A 22,747-nucleotide genomic window follows, 5' to 3' on the forward strand; every position below is an offset into this window, starting at 1 on the left:
CTCTCCATAATGTTGTTGATGTGTTTTAATTTGTCTGCCTGCTTCCATTATAGAGGGGAAGATAGTCTCAGGGAGACAAAAGCAGAGCATTTTGGATCAGAGGTCGTTGGCATACAGTTTTCCAGCAGTATGGGTTATATACTCTGAAGGCAATAAGAGTTGTTGTTGTTGTGGTCTTCAGTCCTGAGACTGGTTTGATGCAGCTCTCCAAGCTACTCTATCCTGTGCAAGTTTCTTCATCTCCCAGTACCTACTGCAGCCTACATCCTTCTGAATCTGCTTAGTGTATTCATCTCTTGGTCTCCCTCTACGATTTTTACCCTCCAAGCTGCCCTCCAATACTAAATTGGTGATCCTTTGATGCCTCAGAACGTGGCCTACCAACCGATCCCTTCTTCTAGTCAAGTTGTGCCACAAACTCCTCTTCTCCCCAATCCTCTTCAATACCTCCTCATTAGTTATGTGATCTACCCATCTAATCTTCAGCATTCTTCTGTAGCACCACATTTCGAAAGCTTCTATTCTCTTCTTGTCTAAACTATTTATCGTCCATGCTTCGCTTCCATACATGGCTACACTCCATACAAATACTTTCAGAAACGACTTCCTGACACTTAAATTTATACTCGAAGTTAACAAATTTTTCTTCTTCAGAAACGCTTTCCTTGCCATTGCCAGTCTATATTTTATATCCTCTCTACTTCGACCATCATCAGTTATTTTGCTCCCCAAATAGCAAAACTCCTTTACTACTTTAAGCGTCTCATTTCCTAATCTAATTCCCTCAGCATCACTCGATTTAATTCAACTACATTCCATTATCCTCGTTTTGCTTTTGTTGATGTTCATCTTATACCCTTCTTCCAAGACACTGTCCATTCCGTTCAGCTGCTCTTCCAAGTCATTTGCTGTCTCTGACAGAATTACAATGTCATCGGTGAACCTCAAAGTTTTTATTTCTTCTCCATGGATTTTAATACCTACTCCGAACTTTTCTTTTGTTTCCTTTACTGCTTCCTCAATATACAGATTGAATAGCATTGGGGAGAGGCTACAACCCTGTCTCACTCCATTCCCAACCACTGCTTCCCTTTCATACCCCTCGACTCTTATAACTGCCATCTGGTAATCCACTGGATTACAGACACATATCACTAAAGCTGATTTGCAGTAGGATTTTGGAACCGATACTGTTCTTGAACATAATGAATTACCTCAAAGGTTATGGTCTGTCGACACACAGTCAGCGTGGCTTCTGAAAATATCACTCTTGTGAAGCACTACATGAAGTAAAGAGTGCTGTCAACAGGGCATCTCAGATTTATTCCATTATTCTAGATTTCCGGAAAGCTTTTGAACAATTCCTCGCAGTTGTGACCCTGTGGAGAACTGCTTCAGCTTTGTGACTGGATCCATGATTTCCCCTCAGAAAGGTCACAGTACGTAGTAATCAATGGAAAATCATTGAGTAAAACACAAGTAATTCCATCATTGCTCAAGGAAATGTTATAGGCCCTCTGCTGTTCGTAACCTATATGAACGATTTAGAAGATAATCTGAGCAGCCTTCTTAGATCAGAAGATCAAAACAATTGCAAAATAATTTAGACATAATATCTGTATGGTGCAAAAACTGTTGACTGTCTCTGAATAAAGAAAAGTTTGAGGTCATCCACATGAGTATGAAAAGAAATCTGTTATATTTTGGTAACATGAGAAATCACACAAATTTAAATGCTGTCAATTCAGCTAAATACCTAGGAATTAAAATTACAAACAACTTAAATAGAAATTATTACATAGATAATGTTGCGGGGAAGGCAAACTAAAGACTGCATTTTACCAGCAGAACACTCAGAAAATAAAACAGATCTACTAAAGAGACTGCCTACACTATACTTGTTTGTCTTCTGATAAAGCACTGCTGTGCAGTGTGGGAGCCTTACCAGATACCATCGACAGAGGACATCAAAAAAACTCAAAGAAGGGCAGCTTGTGTATTACTATGAAATAGGGGAGAGAGTATCACAGATATGATAAGAGAGTCTGGATGGCATTCATTATAACAAATTCATTTCTCATTGTGGTGGAAGCTTTTCACAGTATTTCAACCAACAAATTTCTCCTCTGAATGTGAAAATATTTTATTGTCACCAAACTATACAGGTGGAAATGATCATCATAATAAAAAAAGAGAAATCAGAGCTTGTACATAAAGATTTACGTGTTCATTTCTTCCACACATTGTTAGTGTATGGAATAATACAGAAATAGAATGAAGGTGGTTTGAAGAACCCTCTGCCAGGCACTTAATTGTGAATTACAGAGTAGTAATGTAGATATAGATGTAGATGTATTTTGAAGTAAGTCAGAGATTTTTTTATTTTAAAAAAGAGCTGTGCACATAAAAATATGTGTGCCTGTAAATAGGAGTTACCATATCTGTGGATTAGCCACCACCACATAGCACCACAGGAATTATCAGGAACAAATGAAAATGCCAATGTAACATTTACAGGTCACACGACATTTGTAGTACTGTGCAGTTCACTGCTGGCTAAACCTGTCATTTTCCCAATAGCAATGCATTTTTGTTGTTAAACAGTATTTTTTTCGGCTGTTCCCATGCGTGTGTAGTGGACACATTTAATGAGAAATACCCAGATGCCACAGTACTTCCAGAACATTTTCATAGTATGCAGGAATTCAAGGTGGTGGATAAAGAAAAGCATTTAGCATACCGTACATGGTATTAGTCACTTGTTAACAGCCATGGAATTGCAGAACTGGATTGCGTTTTCTTCACTGATGTGGTTTAGTTTCACCTTAGTGCATACTCATTAGCCAAAATGCAGGAACTTTGGAGCCAAAACTCCTTGTGTCTGTCATTAAAGTACCTTGCACTGTCAGAAAATTAGAATGAGGTGTGCTGTATCATTGAACAGTGGGTCCTTCATCCTTTTAATCTACAGTGAATTGTGTTGTGTACTAATGTTATTTCACTTCTTGAGGCAGATAGTTGTTACTGCTGGTTGCAGCAGCATTGTGCCACTTGCCACACATGTAACAAAACAATTCATTTCTTAAGTGAATTTTTTGGTGATAAAAATCATCTGTAGAGGATTGTGTCTCAAACATTAGCCTGTTTTTTCAGTGGGGCTACCTTAAGGGAAGGATCTATAAAAACAGGCTACACCCACTGACAGCACTAAAGATTAACTTAACAATACAGATTAACAACACTGGTGTCAACTTTCTCTGAAAAGTGGCTTTAAACATGGTTAAACAAGTTTGTGCTTGCTGTACTGGACAGGGCAGACCATTTTGAACTGTTACAAACAGTGCATGTGAGGTAATAAAATATTACCATACGCACATGCGCGCACACGACACACGCTGGATTACTTTTTGTTTTGACTTGTGTAACATTTTGATTACCCTCTGTAAGTAAACCTTTGATGTACAGTATGTATTATTTAAGAGGTGTACTTTTAACTGCCTGTTAACCTTGTTGTTTTACTATGGAGAAGAAAGGCTATTCTTTTACCAACTCCCTTCCATTTAGCTATATTTAATATTCTAGTTTATTAATGGCTTTATCATGAGACACACTAGTGTTGTCAATGTGTTACACCCACGCAAGTGTATCCTGCTAATGTAACCCATTGTCCTCTAACTTTCATAGATCCAGCCAGACTGTCAAGCTTCACATGTTACTTCTGGCGTCAAGCAAGGCAAACCTGCCCCAGATCAAATTTTCTATGTGGTTTCATGATGAGGGCTGGTGACCCGTTCACTGTGGATGTTGTTTTTAGGCACTTCTCCACATCCAAGTAGATAAATACTGGGTCGCTACACACACACACACACACACACACACACACACGGATGGGTCGCACAGATTCCTTCTTTGGGGGGGGGGGGGGGCATCATGAAGGGCATCCGGCCACCAGTTGTCACTAACTGCCACAACCCATACAAGAATACCGACTCTATAGAGAAGCCGGAAAAGGCATGACAAAAAGGAAGATTCTCTAACATTGCTAAAGTTGCTGAAGGTGGAGCTTTAGTTGCTTTTGAGATTGACAAAAAATAAATTAAAACAACAAACAACACACTTGAATGGGAGAAAAATAGTGAAAGAGTAGTCTTTGTTCACCATAACAAAAAAGCATCACAGCTAATGTTCCCAGTTTCCAGTTCTGTGAATGTAACAATTTTGATGCTTTTAGTGCTGTCTTTCCTTTCCTTGTGAAATTTATTGTACTGTTTGACAACTCTTTTGCAGTTTAAAATGCAAATGAAAAGAGAGTTTATTGACTGTCTCATGATCTAGTGACCATGTTTTTAAGGCTCACATCTCTGCAGAAAAATGAAGTCCCATGTTATGATGAACATTACTGAAAGGGCATATCATTCCTCATTGGATATCATCTGGCTGTAGGACAACTTTCATTGTGTAAAACGTTCAAGTATTTCAACCACCTTCATAATGACTGGAATATTGGGAAAAATTACATCAGGTGTGTTCATAAGGGCTGAAGCCTTTTACTGTTAAAAGCAAGATGGGCACGTTTTAAACATAAAACATAGTCGTTCTCTGAGGTTATATGCTTCTGAATAGGTAAAAGTTGGTATTATGCGGGATGTTATAATAAAATTGTACAATATGTGAAAAACAATGGTGTGCAACATAGTATGTAGTAGATGTGGTATCCAGTACTAGGAAAGAGGGATTTGTGGATATAGTTTTGAGAGAGAGGAAGGCAGGGGGGTGGGGGGTTAGAGGGTCCCACCTGTTGCGAAGGCAAAGTCGAAGAAGGTATCTAAGAAAGGCTTCTGAAGATGCCCAGCCCAGATGTCCAGTGCAGCTTTGGACAAAATGTTAGGAGTGGAAAAGTTTCATGAACCTTGTACATACAACCCGGAAGATACTCCAGCAGCTTAGTCACAACTGTTTTGTTATGCACACTATTCATGACTGGAATAGAAAAGTGGTGGAGTGACAGAGGTACATAAAGTGCCCTCTGCCACATATCATCAGGCAACTTGCAAGTATAGATGTGAGAGACATGTCTGGAAAGTAAGTATCTTTTTGGGAAAAAACTCATTAAAATATTTTTTCAACTCAAAATGTATGTTTACAAGGAAGAGCTTTTCTTAAGCTTTTTTATTACATAGTAGCCACCATTGTTCAGACATTTATCACAGCAGGAAACCAAGTTTTCTATGCTCCCTTTGTAGAAAGATGCCACCAGTGAAGGCAGCCACTGCTGAACTCTGTTTTTTGCATCATAATTGCCGTCAAAGCATCTTCCTCCACGATCGAGCATCTTCCTCCAGCATCACACTTTAAGTTCGAGGACAAGTGATAGAAGTTGCAAGGTCAGGGCTGTATGGCAGGTGACCGAACTGCTCATAAGCGAATTTTTGAATAAGGGTTTGGGTGACAGAAGCAGAATGGGGGTGTGAATTATCTTGAAGTAACACAATGCCTGAAATGAGCATTCCAGGCCTTTTGTTTTGAGACCCTTGCCAAAGTTTTCTCAGTGTTTCACAGTATATCTCAATGTTTCTCAGTATAGTGCCACACTTGCTGTTTCACCTCTGGGAAGCAACTGAGTCAGCAGAAAACACACAATAATTGATGTTCGAAATCTTTCTGTGGAGAGGGCATAGAAAAGTTGGTTTCCCTCTGTTACAAATGTCTGGACAATGTTGGCAACTATATAGAAAAATAGTTCGAGATGTTCTTTCTAGTAAAAATAAATTTTTGTTTTAAATGGAAAAGTGTTTTTATGAGCTTTTTCCAAAATAATACTTGCTTTCTGGACACACCTCAAAGATGTAGATCCACATTAATGAACACTTCCATTCTCGTTTCTCACTCGTTACTGTTATCCGGCCGACAGAGAAGGAACGCCAGCGCCAGCTAGAGAAACAACGCAAGGAGCAGCGTAAGAAGGAGAGGGCGGAACTGTCGCGCCAGCAGCAGCAACAGCAGCAGCAGGACGCTCCGGCAGAGGCGGCCGTGATACCGGCAGAGGAGGACGCGGCGGTGGCGGCGGTGGCCCCGCAGCCCGCAGTGCAGGCGCAGGCAGGACAGCAGGCTCCACCCGTGCAGCCAGCCGCCTACAGCTCGGCCGCCCCACCCGAGTCGGAGACCGCAGCCGTGCACCACCAGGAGGAGCCGCCCGCCAGGGTCGCACACGCGCAGACCCACGATGTGAGCCACGGTGAAGCGGTGAGTGCGATGTCCTAAACGTGGAACGGCACTTTCGTCTGTCCTCGGGAGCTTCGGTGGCATCACACAAATACCCGTTCGTAGCCACAGCCAGAATCTACACAGTCTTACTCACACGTGGTACAGGAGACAAATTACATTATGCATTTCTACGTAGATTAACTTGGCAAACATTTATTGGTTGACTCAGATTAATTATTATACTGCTAAACCCAGTGCTTTTTTTCTAAAAAAAGGTTTAAGGGTACTCTGACATTGGATATAATGCAGCAAAAATTACTTATAACTGAAGCACGGGATACCATCCGTCTGCTTTTAGCCGTGGCGTCATCAACAAGTCGAACTACCAAAAAAATGGTATTGGACTCTTCAGTTGACTTTACTACAGCTCAAATGAAGCAGGCGATACCGAGAAACACCCGAACATACGAGAGAATGTGGTATCGAACACTTCAGTTTACATCACCTCAAATGAAGCATTCGATTCCCATCAGTCCCTGAACAATAAAAGAAAATGGTATCATATACTTCAATTAACCTATAATAAAACTCAAATGAAACGGGAGAGTCCAATCGATCATTGCTCAGGTCTACAGCTTCACTTTCATCATCCGCTGATGTTGAACTTCCTGGCTTTTCACTCGGACACGAATTATTGACAGTTTTTGGTTTTTTAGATGCAGGAGAACAAGTAAAATAGTTTGTTAGTTTTCTGCTCATCGCTCACCTCCAACTTAACTTACAAGTTGCAACAAAAGACACAACACATTGTAAAACTTTGCACAACCGGCAAGAATGGAAACAGCAAACGGAAATGAATAAAGAACAACAAAACAAAGATAGCAATGAATCGAGAAGGATCATGGTAGTGGGACCGTAGAGACATCTATTGGTAGCTCGGCGTTTGAGCGTATGCATATCCGTTTAGCACTACCGTCACCCACTATTAGCGGGTGAGGGCACTACGTGCTTGTCGAACTGGCTGCCAGTGGTTCAGTTGTCGAGAACGGTTGCTGCAGCTTAAAAATCCTTGAAACAGTCAATGACATCGCTTTTCCCACCACAAACTGCAGTGACTCCTGCAGTGTTGGAATGTACAGACACTCTCATTCAAAGTGACTGACAGAACACAAACAAACACCTTCCTGCGTAATTGGATGCCTCTGTTGGTAGTGCTGTCACGCGCATCAACCATTGGATACTCAAAAGTATGTGCCCACTGGGGTTTTCAGTGCCTAATAGAAGAGCATAAAGAGCAATGAAGGACCATATGTGTGAAATCGCTTGCATGTTACTAGGCTGATAGTGACAATATTTTGTTGAAATTATCACAGCTGATGAAATGTGTTTTCATCACTTTGAACTGGAAGCTAAACAGCAATCCATGGAGTGGTGGCAGGGAAAAAAAAAATAGTTCAAATCTGCACCATCAGCTGGTAAAGACATGACAATGGTCTTCTGTGACTCTGAAGGGGTTATTCTGTTTGATGACCTTCCTCATGGTGCAACAGTCAACTCGGAAGCATTTTGTGCTACCCTCAGGAAACTGAAGAATTGACTTCAGCATGTTTGTTTCCACAAAAATGCAAATGAACTTCTTCTTCTGCATGACAACCCAAGTCTTCACACAAGTCTGTCCACCTCAAAGCATCTCCCAAAGCTTCACTGGACTGTTCTTTCCTCAACCTCCCTAGACCCGGGATCTAACACCTTTCGACTTCCATCTGTTTGGCCCACTGAAGGATGCACTCTGGAGGAAGCAGTACATGATGATGCAGGATGATAGGGAGGTTATTGATGCAGCAAGACATTGGCCCCAATATCAAGCAGTAGAGTGATGCCATGCAAGCATACAGTCCTTCCCAGTAAGATGGCTTAAAGCCATCACATTGCACAGAGATTATATTGAAAAATAGGGTTTTGTAGCTAAAAGAGTGGGAAACAATATGGTGTATTGGAACCCTGATAAAACCAACTGGCTCTCAAAAAATTTACCCCTTTTATATTAATTAGCTTGTGGATTTTCGGTGCGTAGTTGAGTGATTCTTAAAATAAAAAGTGATGGCTGAAGGATTTGGTTTTAATCAGAATGAATATTTTCAACTAGAATATTACGGTAATCTCTGCTTGTGAAGATACAGATGTGGAAAATATCAATGGGTGGTTAACTAACAATGATAGTGAATGAGGGTTTGAGCAGCTAAGTGATGCAGATATAATGAACAAAGGGTGTTCAGTTGAAGGGAAACAGCAAAGATTAAGTGTTCAAGGAACCCATTATCACTCACAATGAGACACAGAAATGTGTCAATCTGGTATGTATGCTGGGCCAAATTTGTTTGACGATACCAAAGTTTTAGCTCTCCAGAAAATGAGAACCATCGTAGAGGGCAGAAAGAGAATAAAAAACAGGAACTGAAAGAACTGGAATATTGTTTCCCAATCTGAAAGCAAGTGCTAGAAAGTATGGTGTTTTTTGAAGCGTAATTTTGTAAATAAGTTGTCAATTTTTGGTGAGTAAGGTATGAGTAATGCAGTGGGCATTCAAATGTTGTGTGTACATGTTTTGCAGATACAGTAAATAGCAGTTCCTTGCAAAAATGTATGACGAGTGCCAATGGAATATGTTCTAATTTTAAGCGCCATTTGAAAAAAATATATGTTCTCAGGGCTGTTGTGTTTCTGGTACTCCATTGCAGGTCCCTTAGGCATGATCCAGGTACTTTGCACCAAGCTCTGTTTATTTATAATATTATTTATCGTATACAATTTACAAATATTTTTATCAATGATCATATAAGAGGTGTTCAAAAAGAAACAAGCCAGAGGCATAATTAAAGGAACCAGCACCTGTATGTTAGAAGTATTGACCCTGGATATTGAGACACTTGTCCCACTATGACACAAGGTGGTGAATGGCTGTCTCATAAAATTCTCAGGGCACCAATGTTAACCAGTTCCGCACGTATGGCTGGACATCGTCATCTGAAGTGCATCATTTGGCCTTCAGAGCCTTTTTAAGGGGGCCAAAAATGGTGTAATCACAGGGAGATAGGTCTGGACTGTATGGAGGGTGGCTGAAAACCTCCAATTTGAATTTCTGTAGGAGTGTTGTGACTATATTGGCCGTATCAGACTTTGCATTATCATAGAGCAGAATGACCCCACATGTGAGATTGCCTGGTAGTTTTGATTTGATCGCTGGGCGAAGGGTGGTCATGGTCAAGGTTTGCAAGTAATTCTGGGCATTCACTGTTGTCCCATGCTGCAGAAAGTGAACCGAAGGGGGCCATCTTGGTCAAAGAAGAACATCAGTATAACCTTTCAGATTCACCTCCAGCTGTACATGCAGAACTGGTTCACATCACAGCCCCGGGAATTTTATGAGACAGCCATTCACCAACTTGTGTCCCAGTGGGACAAGGGTCTCTACAGCCAGGGTCAATACTTCTAACATACAGGTCTTGTTTTCTGTAATTATGCCTCCGGCTCATTTCTTTTTGTTTGCTCCTTATACTTGCAAGCTCCGTATACTCCCACTTATATTGGCATCAAAATACACACCTTTTTCTGATGAACAACAGGCAAAAAGAAAATACAAGTGGTTAACCGCATCCAGTTAACTAGGAGCCCAGGCTAATTACTTCACACTTAGCTGATCTCAGCACAGTTCACACAATACTGCTTATTTTCAGTCTTGAATACAGCTGACTATCGAATGTCAGTTCCTGTCAGTGCTCTTGATATTGCCAAATTTTGGTCAGCAGTTAGTCAACTGACATCATAATTTTCCCTTTAATCTTCCTTAATTTGTGCTTAATTCTGCTTTAGACTGTATATTTGGACACAGAACTGATGTGGGTGTCATTTGGTGGCAGCAGGTTTTAAACTCAATGAATCATTTACTAGATTGTTACATTGAGAGATTTTCAGGTGTTAAATACTGTCAGTATTTGCCTGATTGTATTTGTATTGTACTAAGCTTTATCTGGGCAGGTTGTCAGACTGCACACAGCAGTGATTACTTTTTTAACACCACTCTATAACAAAAATTAATTTGAACATGGAAGTTTTAGAATGTAGGTGTATTTTATCCTCATTTTGGTTATTTGGATTTGTATGTATAGGCCACTATTTTTGTTTTGGGATGTATGTGTACACAATTATTTGTAGTCACCTGTCTTCTGACCCACCCCAAGTTCTTCTCTTGTGCCAATTTGTTCAACTCATAGTAACACTTGTACCATATGTCCAATCTATCTTCCCCTACAGTTTTTTATCCACTACATGTAAGTTATTTCCTGATGTCTTAACACACCATATCATCCTGTCCTTTATTCCTGTTGGTGTTTTCTGTATGTTTCTCTCTTCATTGATTCTGCAGAGAACCTGCTCATTCTTTATCTTATCAGTCCCTCTAATTTTCAAAGTTCATCTGTAACACCACATCTCAGACACTTTAATTCTCTTCTGTTCTGGCTTTTCCCACAGTCCATGTTTAACTACCATACAATGCTGTGTTCCAAACATACATTCTCAGAAATTTCTTCCAGAGATTAAGGTCCATGTTTCATACTAGTAGACTTCTCTTGTCAAGGAAAGCCCTTTTAGCCTTTGCCAGCCTGTCCCCCTTACTTTGTTTGTCAGGTGCAATTTTGGTTCTGAGGTAACAGAAATCCTGTACTACATTTATGTTGTTGTCTCCAGTTTTCATGATAAGTTTATTGCTAATATCATTTCATTTAACTTGCTCTAAATCAGTTGTGCAAACTCAGAAAACTGGGACTAATAGAAACTGTACTTTGGCAGACTTTCTCAGTACGACGTGAGGTGTACCATCGGGAGAACAAGAGCATCTACTTCACTCTGGCTTTTGCCGGCATCACACTCATGGCAGCTGTGATCGTTGGCATAGCCGTGCTGCGGAGAAGGAGCGCTCGGTCACCGCAAAACCAGGTAAGGGGCGTCTCACTTTGCATTACAGGAACCTCGGATCTGATCGAGTGGAAGGCTCAGTGTAAAAACACACATGAAATCTGCTCTTAGAATGTTTAGTTTGACACCTAGTGTCCATAGAATTAGTTTCTTGTTTCTCATTATGTTGTCTGAACTGCAATTCTATGTTTCTCATCTTACAGAGAAACCTCAAATTAATTCACTGCTATATTATTTTCATGATTGTTAATTGGTGGTGACAGTAAAACACAGAGAATAATCAGTGTTCCCAGCAGCAACTGAGTAAGATGAGTCTCACAATGTACCCTACTCTTGGGTTCTTCACACAAAGACTGTTCTGAGTTGCTGCAGAGACACTGACTATCTTCCGTGTTTTGTCAGCACTGTCAATACCTATTCTTGACTGAATAATTTTAGGTTACTTTATTGAGCTTATAATAAGAACAAACCTATATTTTTCTGTTGATACCTTTGTGTGGGACAACGTCACAAAAAGAAAATTGAAAATTTCTTTAAATATACGAGGTGCGTTCCATAAGTAATGCGACCAAATTCATAAAAAATCATTTACTGAATATACTCGTACAAACAATCAAAAATTTTCAAAATAGCACCCTCTTGCGTCGATACACTTCTGGAGGTGATGTTTCCATGCCTGGAAGATATCCTGGAATGCCTTTTCCGGAATGTCCTTTAGAGCTGATGTAACATGCGCCTGGATGCTTCCAATCGTGTCCCAGTGTTTTCCTTTCATGACTCCTTTTAACCGAGGAAACAAAAAAAGTCAGCAGGAGCCAGGTCAGGACTGTAGGGAGGCTGGGGAACCAGTGGGGTCTTAGTCCTGGCCAGGAAGTCGTTGACAATGAAGGCGCTGTGACTCGGTGCGTTGTCATGGTGAACTTTCCACATGTCCTTGATGTTGCTTCGGCAGCGTAAGACCCTCCTTTTCAGTCTTTTGAGCACTTCCAAGTAGAAAGCTGAGTTCACTGTAGTCCCAGTAGGTATAAATTCATGGTGGACACTGCCTCTGACATCAAAGAAGACAGTGAGCGTGGTTTTGATCCTGGACTTACTCATGTGTGCCTTCTTGGGACGGGACGACGATGGGGTGTGCCACTCTGAACTCTGCCTTTTTGTCTCAGGGTCATACTCAAAAGTCCGCAACTCAGTGATAACTGAGTTTAAAAAATGAGGCTCATTTTCACACATTTCCAACATTTCTCAGCACCAAACAACTTGCATGTGCTTGTGTTCTTCAGTCTTTGGAATGAGTTTGGCACACACCTTTCTCATGTTCAAATCTTCGGTAACAATGCGGAAAATGGTTGTTTTTGACAAGTTTAGAGTTTGTGCTATCAATTGAAGGCTCAGCCATCTGTCAGAGTTCAAACAATCGCACACACGCGTCACATTTTCATTGACTCGTGTGGTTGATGGCCGTCCTCTGCGAGGTTCGTCAGTGATCTCCTCTCGGCCCTCCATGAACGACTTGTGCCATCTGAAAACTTGTGATGTGGACAAGCAATCAGTCCCAAAGGCATGCTGAAGTAATGGAAACGTTTTGGTGGCAGACTTCCCAAGTTTAACACAAAATTTGATAGTGCACTGTTGATCTAAAGAATGATCCATTGTGTAGTGCTACATAAACTCAAAACAGGGTTGACGGAAATGTACATCCTGACTCTCTGGCAGCTTGCAGCCGAATGAGACAAAGAGTGTTTTGAAGCTAACACCCCCCCCCCCCCCCTTCCACTTATCCCAGCCAGTTACAACACGCTGTGGTGTACCGTTGCATCAGAAAAAAATTGGTTGCATTACTTACGGAACGCACTCTGTATAGGAGACATGCTACCCAAAGCTTTTACATGGATGTTTTTCTTCAAGATTCCATATCTGAAACTTTATTTAAAAAGATTCAGAATATCAGATGGGGAGATGGAATAAAAGTAATGTAGTTGAACAGAGGTCCCAAATCAAAACTGAAATTCTTTTGTCAGGGGAGTTTTTTGGTGTGTCTGAACAATTCATTAATTTCTAATTTAAAAAATGAAAGATTCTTAATAATGCTGACCAGCAGAATAATGTTTGAGGAAAGGAACAGGAATTGTGAAAGATAACTGAAGTTCTTCAAAACAAATTTTCAAGGTTACAGCCAAGGAAAAAAGTTTTTATGCTTCCAATTTTCAGGTAGTATATCTTTGCCATTTTAACAGATTTTTAAAAAGTTCATGGCTTCTAAATTAGAAATCATCTTTCACTTTACAAATTCATCAAAAAGAGTATATTTGGCTGTTGTTGCTTATGCTGAAGTTTGAAGACTCCCTTTTTTTTCTTTTTTTCATTCTGAGCATGGTTATTTTCTGTGTTTGTAGAGAGTTAGAAATCTGTCTGCAGCTGATAGTGGCAGAAACAATAACAGAAATGGTGACACATGATATGAGAAGTACTGTGTTGATTGCAATGACAGATTCTCCTACTATTTTTCCTTCTCTTCCTTTTCCACTATAGAAATCTGGTCTCCCATCAAAATTAGATTTGTGTCTTCCATAACTATCTGAATAATTTCTTTTGTCTCATTAAACACTGTTTCAGTCTCATCATCATCTGCAGAGCTGTTAGGGATACAAATCTATTGTGGTGGTTGTTTGCATCATGTCTACCTTGGCTACGATAGTGTGTTCAGCGTGTGGTTTGTAGTAGCTTACCTGCAGTCTTAGTTCTTATGCATTAGTATACTTACTCCTGCTTCAGTTTCTGTTTATAACTCAGTACTCACTCGACAGTAAGTCCTGTTTGTCATTCACTAATTCCCACTATATCTAACTTCAACTTATCAGTTTCCATTTTTAAATTCTCTCTCTCACCTACCAGTTAAGGAATCACACATTCCACACTCCTACCTGCAGAACCCCGGTTTTATTTCTACAGATGACAGTACCCTCCAGAGTAGTCCCTGCCTGGAGATCTGAGTGGGGGACTATTTTACATCCAAAATATTGCGCCCAGCAGGATGCCATCATCATTAAGCCATGCAGAAGATCAGCAAGCTCTCTGGAAAAATAATAACTTCAGTTTATCTTTGTATTTACAAAACCAGTGTAGGAAGGCATTGTTGGCCAATGTTACAAGATCAGATCAATCAGTCATCTCGACTGTTGCCACTGTAACTACTTTAAATGCTGCTGCCACTCTCCAGGAATCACATATTCATCTAGCCTCTACACATATACCCCTCCATTGTGGTAGCACCTATGCTACTGGCTATCTGCATAATTGAATCATTCAAGCCACTTTGGATTGGTGTGGGGTGTAAGAGTACATTGATGATGTACTATGATACCCACTGGCTATGTATGCTCTAGCCAGTGACAGTGGGTGTTAATGCCTGAAACTAACCCAGCAAAAATATTTGACTAAATAATAGAAGATCAGAAGAGAACTGTCAAAGAACTTATAGTTTGGAACTGGTGTTAGGCAGTGAGATGGACTATCCCCAGTACTCTTCAATTGCCTGCTGGAGAAAGTTTTATGTGAATGGGTAAGACACTCACAGATGTTACAGGGCTGGTAATCAGTTACAAAAAGGACAAGTTAGTAGTCAACTGGCCTGCTTCACAAATGACCTCACACATTTAGCATCCAGTGCAGAAGAAGCTGGTTATCCTCATTGCAGCTGAAGTGGAGTTGCAGAGTGCCATTAGCAAGGCAGAGTACATCATAAATGTCAGAGCTGCACCCAGCATGATCATTAAGAGAGAAGATGGACTCCTTCAAATACCTTGGAGAGCAGATAAGCCCATATTAGTGAGGATGTGGCCATGAACTATAGGGGCACCAGAATGGAGACAACCAAGTATTTCTGTAAGAAAATTTACAGATCTAATTTCCTTTCCCTCAGTCTAAAGCACTAAACCTACAGTGCCATAATAAGACCTTCAGTGCTGGAGGCTTCAGAATGCCTGAACATCTTCAGAAAGGGACAACACTGGAAACTAGAACTATAGGGCAGAAAGATTTTGGGAAAAGTGATGGGGACTATCAATATTGTGTATACACAACAAGGAACCCTGCCGACGTCTAGAGCATTTTACAACAGCAGTGATAAGAGGGATGCTAAACTTCTACAATTGTATAGTCACAATGTACAATTGGAGACTCACATAGAGAATCTTCAGCATTGTCTTCCAGGGGAAAGTGACTGATGTCAAGTGGGCAAGGCTAGTTGGGAAAGACCTGGAGCAGCCAGAAGTGGACCACAATGACATTCATGACAGAGATCAGTACAGAATGCTCATCAGAACCTTATCAGTTGTTGTCACAGTGCATAAAAAAAGTGGGATTTTGTGTGTATGTGTGCGTGTGTGTGTGTGGGGGGGGGGGGGGGGGGACATGCTAGAATTAAGGATTGATCAAATGTGAACTTGAACATAATATAATTTTTTTTTTGCATATGTAACTTATTGAATCAAACAGAGCTTTTAGATACATTTTCCAGATGGCTCTCATGCTGATGGGCAAGTTTGCTGTCCTCAGTGCGTTTCGTTCCTCGTCTTTCAGGAATCTCTGGCTGTACTACCCAATAGCTTGCCTTATGCCTGAACAGATTCCTGTCTACTACCTCCACTACTTCTCTCTGAACTTTCTCAAGGTCTTTTTTAACTTGTTGGATCATTGTGTTTTCTTTAATTTTCTTTTATCTGTCATATTAAAAGCTAGGAGCACTTGTTTAGAAGAAGAGATGTGTTCTACAGTAGTGAAGATAAACAAGTGCTCATAGCTCTTGAGGTATGAATTTTAGAGTCTGTATTACTAGACATCGTTTCTTGTTTTGGTGTAGGGGGTCTGCCCTCAAAGTCAGTAAAAGTATTTTTCAAGCATCCTGTGTATGTATGTTCCATATCTCCTCCTCCTAAACCCTTGGATCAATTTCAACCAAACTTGATAAGCGTAACGTTTATTGTGTGGAAAGAAGTAGTAGAGGACTAAGAACCACTTATCTCCCATAGAGCCAGAGGTGACATGGAAGTTGCACATGGAATGCAGGGGAAGGAGGTGATGGATACAGACAGAAGGTGGAGGCAGAGATGGACAGAGGGGGGGGGGGGGGGGGGCAGATGGTCTGGTCAGCAGGAGGGAGAAAGTAGAGATGGACAGGGGGGGGGGGGGGGGGATGAAGAGATGTTGGCAATACATGCGGTATACGCATGCCTCGGTGAAGCGGCAGGTGAAAGGCTAGTATTGTAATGATAAAAGAAAATTTATACAACAAGCTTTTATTGACACATATGTGTCAAAAGAGATCCATGACAAATAAAATAACATTCGTATTATTTTGTCCAACTCTAGTATCTTCTGATTTTTTTACATACTCTTCCACTACTTTTGTAAGAAGCAGCACAAACACATACTGGCATGCCCACAGGGTTTTGTCGAGGTAGACCAGGCGGCGACCCCAGAGGAGCGGCATGTGGCCAACATGCAGATCAACGGCTACGAGAACCCCACCTACAAGTACTTCGAGGTGAAGGAGTAAGGTACGAGTGGGAGGCCGTAGTCTGCCGGCGCCGCTCGTCTGGCATTTCCTCGTGTCACCCAGATATCCCTTGCCCTGTCCCGAATGCAGATATTTATCTATATGGATGGTATCCTTTTTTAGTTTGTAATATGTGGCAAAGAAGTAAGATTTTAAGAAGCAGAATATACAATACCTTAACAGCAGAAGCTATATGTACAGTGTGTGTCTGCTAACCACCTCAATGTATTAACACTACTACTACTATTATATTAATAATAGCTACTGTACACTGTTAAGACAATTTGATGTAACACAGTACCGGTGTGTATAAAGCAAAATATGTAATGGTGTCTGTATATTTTTTCGTTTGTAATAATACCTACTGCTCGTCTATGTTTGTTATATTGATAATAATAATACTATGTCTAATAAAAAGGGTAAGTATTTGTAGGGAGTTGCTGTCTATATGTGTGGAAACTTTCATTGCCATCATTGACTTTCGTTACCAGTACCGCTGTAAGATAAATATTTGCACGGCTTCACTACTTGAGCAAGGCAGTGAGGCAACTGTAGGTGATCCGTGGTGCTTGCACTGTGAGCTAACAGAGTATTCACTTTGAGCACACTTCTCCATATCCACTGTATGTTTCTCCCTCTGACCATCCTGGTTTCTTCTTCTAATCTTAAATGATTTGGCACGTACTATCCCGAAGACAGCAGATCGGAGGCAGTACGGGAGTGCTGTATGAACTTTGGTGTTCAGATGTCAATTACGTTCTAAAAGTTGTCATCCTTTTGACATCTAAATGAGAGCCTGAACATCCATTATAGGCTACAGTAATCTACATCTTTTTTCCTCCCCCTTTGATTTATTGTTCGAGATAGCAAACTGTTTCAGTCACATAGAGATGGCTACAATATTTGATGTCATTCCTACATAATATTATAAAGATGGGTGAGCAAATGTACAATTGTGGTGTTAGCTTTTTGAAACATGATAAAAAAGTATAGTGTGGTGTTATTTTTGGATGTGGGTGTTTTTCTTTCTGTGCGGTGGGATTAGGAAGTACACTTAAAATAATATTAAAATAATAAGGCTCCCTCCATATATAGTATTTTACTTTTTTAATTGTATTAAAGCTAATATAAATGATTAAAAAAAACTAGATTATTACACAAGCTTTGCAAGTATAAACTAGAATACTAATAATATATGCATTTAATAATGTAACAGCGCTCACTTGATGGGTAAATGTTTTATGAAGAGGTACAGTTCCATCTAGCTCCTGCATACTTAAACTTGTAAATGTTCGAGGAACTTCTTTAGTCCTCAAAATGTCAAATATACAGCATGTTACTACACACTCCACAGAATGCCCGTATGGTTCACTCTTAGCAGTTTGCTTGTAGTACTCTGTACTACTTTTGGACATTTACCCATCAAACTTGTTCACCTAGATGATAATAAGATGGAGAAAATTGTAAATTACAAGAATATTTTGAAAATCATTTCATCATACATATTGTTTTGATAAGTGTGGCATCTCATAATTAAATATAGTTGGCACCTCTGATTAAGAATTTTTGTTCAATCTTGTGTATCACTTTCATAGTAAAATTGAATAAAGATGTGTACCCTACAAGTGTTGTGTTACAACATGCTGTGACATTATTTCCTGGGAATAAACAGGAAACTTTAGCCCTCACTTTCCATCTTTCATGTGGGGCAATCCTGACCATAATACCTATTGAAAATACACTTGGAATATTGAAACAGTTTTAAGTAATTCTGATTATGTGGCCTCGAAGGATTCAACATTGCTAAGAGGCAACATGGTTATACAGAAAACTGGTTGCCATTTTCCTTTCACTACAACAATACCCAAATTGAAAACTTTGTGTGTTTTGTATCACTTAAAGATTCCACTGTTTGATCATTTTTGAAGCTAAAGGTTTTGTCTCATTCAGATGCTCAGTTTGAGCAATACTGTTATTTATTTTTGTGTATTTATGAGATACTGAAGAAACTTCAGAAGCAGCGTTTGTTTTTAAATCCTAAGAAGCTTTCTCTATGTTACAGAGGTCTCTGATTTTCAACTTAAGATGGAATAGGAATAGTAGTTTTTTGTCCATGCTGTATATGGAGATTGATATGAAAAGTCATCCAGAGTGTCTCCTCTTGTTCTATTAAAAACTGACAATGAACTGCACTCACCTCATCTGTGAGGCTATAGCAGAAACTTAACTGAACTCATGGTATAAGATAAAGAGTGCAAAAACTCTTTTTACTGTAAAAAAATTAAATGGATAATCATGAAATTTTGTTCAAAGCCTTGTGTGTCACTATTGCTACCATGTTTCAAATAAGGGAATTGCCTATATATATGGTGTTTTTCCACCCAGCATATTACTCTCTTAATCTGAACTACTGCCCACAATACTTTAATGTTTGGTGCAGGTGGATTTAAATAGGTCCATTTTTCCAGCTAAGCATAAGAAACCCAAAGAGACTGTTGTTGGTAATTTATTTACTGATTTTTCTGATAAAAATGCAACAGTTGAATTTTTTTCTCCATTAACAGGAGACCATTTGGTAACATCAGTGTCAGTTTCTAAATATTTGTGGTTAAAAGAAAAAAATTGAGCATATGATTAGGGAAAGGGTAATTTTGACATACGGATTCACATTATTCAGCAGAGACCAAGAAGCCACATGTATCCAACTAAAATGTTTTCTCTCTCCCCCCTTTCTTTTCTAGAGAGCTACTTGTGGAGACCCAGTCTTGAGGAGTATTTTTCTGTACCAGAAAAGTTTTACAATGGCCACAGAAGGATCCTGTTGGCCAATGTTAGATAAATATGGAAACAAAAATCAGGAACAACATGTACAAACATTATACCTTTGCACTGGCTTCTCTGGTCAATATGGATTGGGCAAAGTTAAAAAGCTTTTATTCTTTTTTTTTCATCAGAGGTGTCATTAATAAGTATAAGACTTTACATCTTTTCAACACCACACAAATAGAGGAAATTTCAAAAGCACAGTGCACAAAGAAGAACTACATGTTTGTCAAAAAATAAATTTAAAACTTTCAAATTTGGCATTTAAAATAAGTTTTATAAAGTTAGACTATAACTATAATTACTTTCTTCTTTCTTTCCTTGTAATATTTTGTGTATTCTGTGGCCATTGTAAATTTGATTAAGAAATAAATAAAGACGCTAAGTAATATGTGGTTTTTCCTAGCTCTTTCCCCTATACCACCTGCTCTTACATGAAAGGGAGGGAATAAAATTTCAACAGACAGTTGAACAAATAAAATGTAAAAATTATAATCAGTAAGTACCCATGTTTGAAGACAGATGTCGAGGCTGATAGAATCTGGTATTATCCATCATGTACTGCATCTGTTGGATAATGCTAAAACAACAATGACGTCAAGAAAATTTTGTGTTGTGGGTATCCACATTTTCAGAACTGAACCATGGTGAATAAAACCACTTCAGCTGTATGATAAATCCTTATTTCTGATCCAACTAGTTTCACAACATTAGAACCACGCCTTTAGGGTTGCAGCTGTATGTAAACAATAGTAAAAACGAATGAAGATCTACCCAAAGATGTATGGGAAGTATTATGTACTCACATTTATAATTTATTTCAAACATTAAGCAGTAAATGATCCAACATTCTTTGTCCCATTGTGATAAAACTGTTTAACTATCAAGAGGTCAGTAGTGCCAATTTAAAATGAAGCAGAAGTTAGGGAACATCATCGTAATACAGGAAACCTAGAATAAGAATAAAGTGGTAAACCAAATGGATGTTGTAGATAAAACAAATGATATGTGTAGGTGGTGAAAGCCATGTTCTCACTGGCAAGATGAAATAAATCTCAAAGGAGAACTTACATGATACAGATAAAAGTCAAGTTTAGATAAACTGCTGCATAAAAAAATAGACTTGTCATATAAATAAAAGGACTGAATAAAGGAAAACATAAAATCTTGTGCAGACATACCTACGGCTTAAACATCATTACGACAATGTGAGGTCCACAGTAATTGCCTAGATGAACTGTGCTGACACAGTGCCAGTGACAATAAGGAAAACAGGCACATGCATGTAAGAACATATGCAACAGAAGGCGGCATGGGAATGTAATTGTAAAAAGTGGCAGAAAAAGTTGGGTAGTATCTATACTAGTAATTTTATGAAAGGTAGAAGAACCTAAAAACAACTGTTGTTTTGTTTTATTTTTAAAAACTATGGGGCAGCCATGCATAGTGAAATACAATGATAACATAAAAGGAATTGTATAGTATTTTATCAGTAAACTTCTCTATGAATTGCAAATAAATAAATAGTGATGCATGAATCCCACAATGCTTAACAATTCTAGAGGTCAAGCAAGAGGAATGTAGCTGGGTGATGTCTTCAAATTCCAACAATATTTTGACACCAAAGATGACCAATATCAGGAGTTATCGCAGTGAAAATTAATGACTGATGGGTGACATAGCATTAACTTTGTCCCTCTGGCAGTGAGAGAGCAGTATTCTACATGCAATTTAGGCAAAAGTCTCTATTTGTAAGGTCACTTGCTAATTTAATCTCAACTGCTTCCCAATAACTGGAATTGCGCACCAGAATTTCTGTGTTGTTATATTCCTTAGAATGACGTGCCAAGGCAGTGTTCTGCAGTAGCAGATTTTCTCAGCAGTTGTAAGCATGTGTGATGCTTATGATCAGTACACCATTTCTTCACGGTCGTTGTAGTGTGTACTTATTCCCAATGGACTGTTTTAGACAATGCCAAAAACAGAAGCATGTATGTGTCGAGCAAGCAATGTTGCTTTAAGGTAGAACCTAGCCAAAGACATCATTAAAGGCATTAATTTTCTCTGTCATTGTTTTCCCTGTCTGTGCATGCTCCTACACGTGCACATGCTGACATGCGTGCACTCACCGCACCGCCCCCACCACTCTCTCTTCTCTCTCTCTCTTCTCTCTCTCTCTCTTCTCTCTCTCTCTCTCTCGATCTCTCTTTCTCGCTCCTAAATTGAAAGTATATGAAATGTTCATATAACAAAACCAACTAGGACCTCTTTCCTTAGAACCAGCTACAACACGCAATGGCAGTCCTCAAACCACATGCTGATCGGGACACATTGTCATAAATGAGTGGACACATGTTCAACACACAAGTAATATCACAACTAAGCATGCCTGTGTTTGACCCACAGTCAACAAGCTCATGACACATTAATGAACTGCAGCCAGTTAATTTTAATACCCCAAGCAATCCCATTTCATCGAACACCGCCACTGAATGATCATCTGATGCACAGTAGTGCCTCCAGTCTTAATTTAGTTGCTCCTAGCTTGATGCAAAACATGAGACATCCTAGTAGTTGCTCTCAAATGACATGTAAAACTCATTTCCTCGTCAATAAACAGAACTAATATCATACTACTGAGATACAGAATCAGATTTCAAACACATGCCAAAATGAGCTCAAAAAACAGCCAATACAAGACACCAGATAAATGAATTAAAAGCCACTGAACTTTCATGTACTGGACTACCAAAACACACACAACCCATGTGTGCCTAATCACCAGTTGCATGTCATAATGGAACAACTCACCTGAACATGTGACACATAACAGATCAGGAACACACGTGCCTAGCAAACTCTCTACAAACCCATTCTGACAACAGTTTGTCAGTGTCTGCCACAGGAAACAAATTCTAGTCTGTTGCTAACAGAACATGACTCAGGCTAGCCAGTACTTTGACATTAAAAATAAAAAGTACTGCCGCCTCAACTGACATCTCTGACCAAACTCTTTGCCTTTACATATGTCTGCTTGTGTCTAAATGTGCGGATGGATACGTGTGTATGTGTGTGTGTGTGTGTGTGTGTGTGTGTGTGCGCGCGCGCTAGTGTATACCTGTCCCTTTTTCCCCCTAAGGTAAGTCTTTCCGCTCCCGGGATTGGAATGACTCCTTACCCTCTCCCTTAAAA

The 22,747-nt window shown here is 39.6% G+C and overlaps 1 protein-coding gene across 1 annotated transcript in view; it reads left to right on the forward strand.

Annotated features, from left to right (window-relative positions):
- LOC126106743 (amyloid-beta-like protein) overlaps window positions 1-19,946 on the forward strand; it is a 142,216-nt gene extending 122,270 nt beyond the window's left edge. Inside the window, exons 9-11 of the mRNA XM_049913117.1 lie at window positions 5,912-6,243; window positions 11,053-11,199; window positions 16,622-19,946. Of these exons, the coding sequence (XP_049769074.1) occupies window positions 5,912-6,243; window positions 11,053-11,199; window positions 16,622-16,732 (590 nt within the window). The 3' untranslated portion in view covers window positions 16,733-19,946. The remainder of the gene's footprint in view (window positions 1-5,911; window positions 6,244-11,052; window positions 11,200-16,621) is intronic.
- The last annotated feature ends 2,801 nt before the right edge of the window (window positions 19,947-22,747 follow it).

This window comes from Schistocerca cancellata, chromosome 10, assembly GCF_023864275.1.
Source record: "Schistocerca cancellata isolate TAMUIC-IGC-003103 chromosome 10, iqSchCanc2.1, whole genome shotgun sequence".
NCBI lineage: Eukaryota > Metazoa > Arthropoda > Insecta > Orthoptera > Acrididae > Schistocerca > Schistocerca cancellata.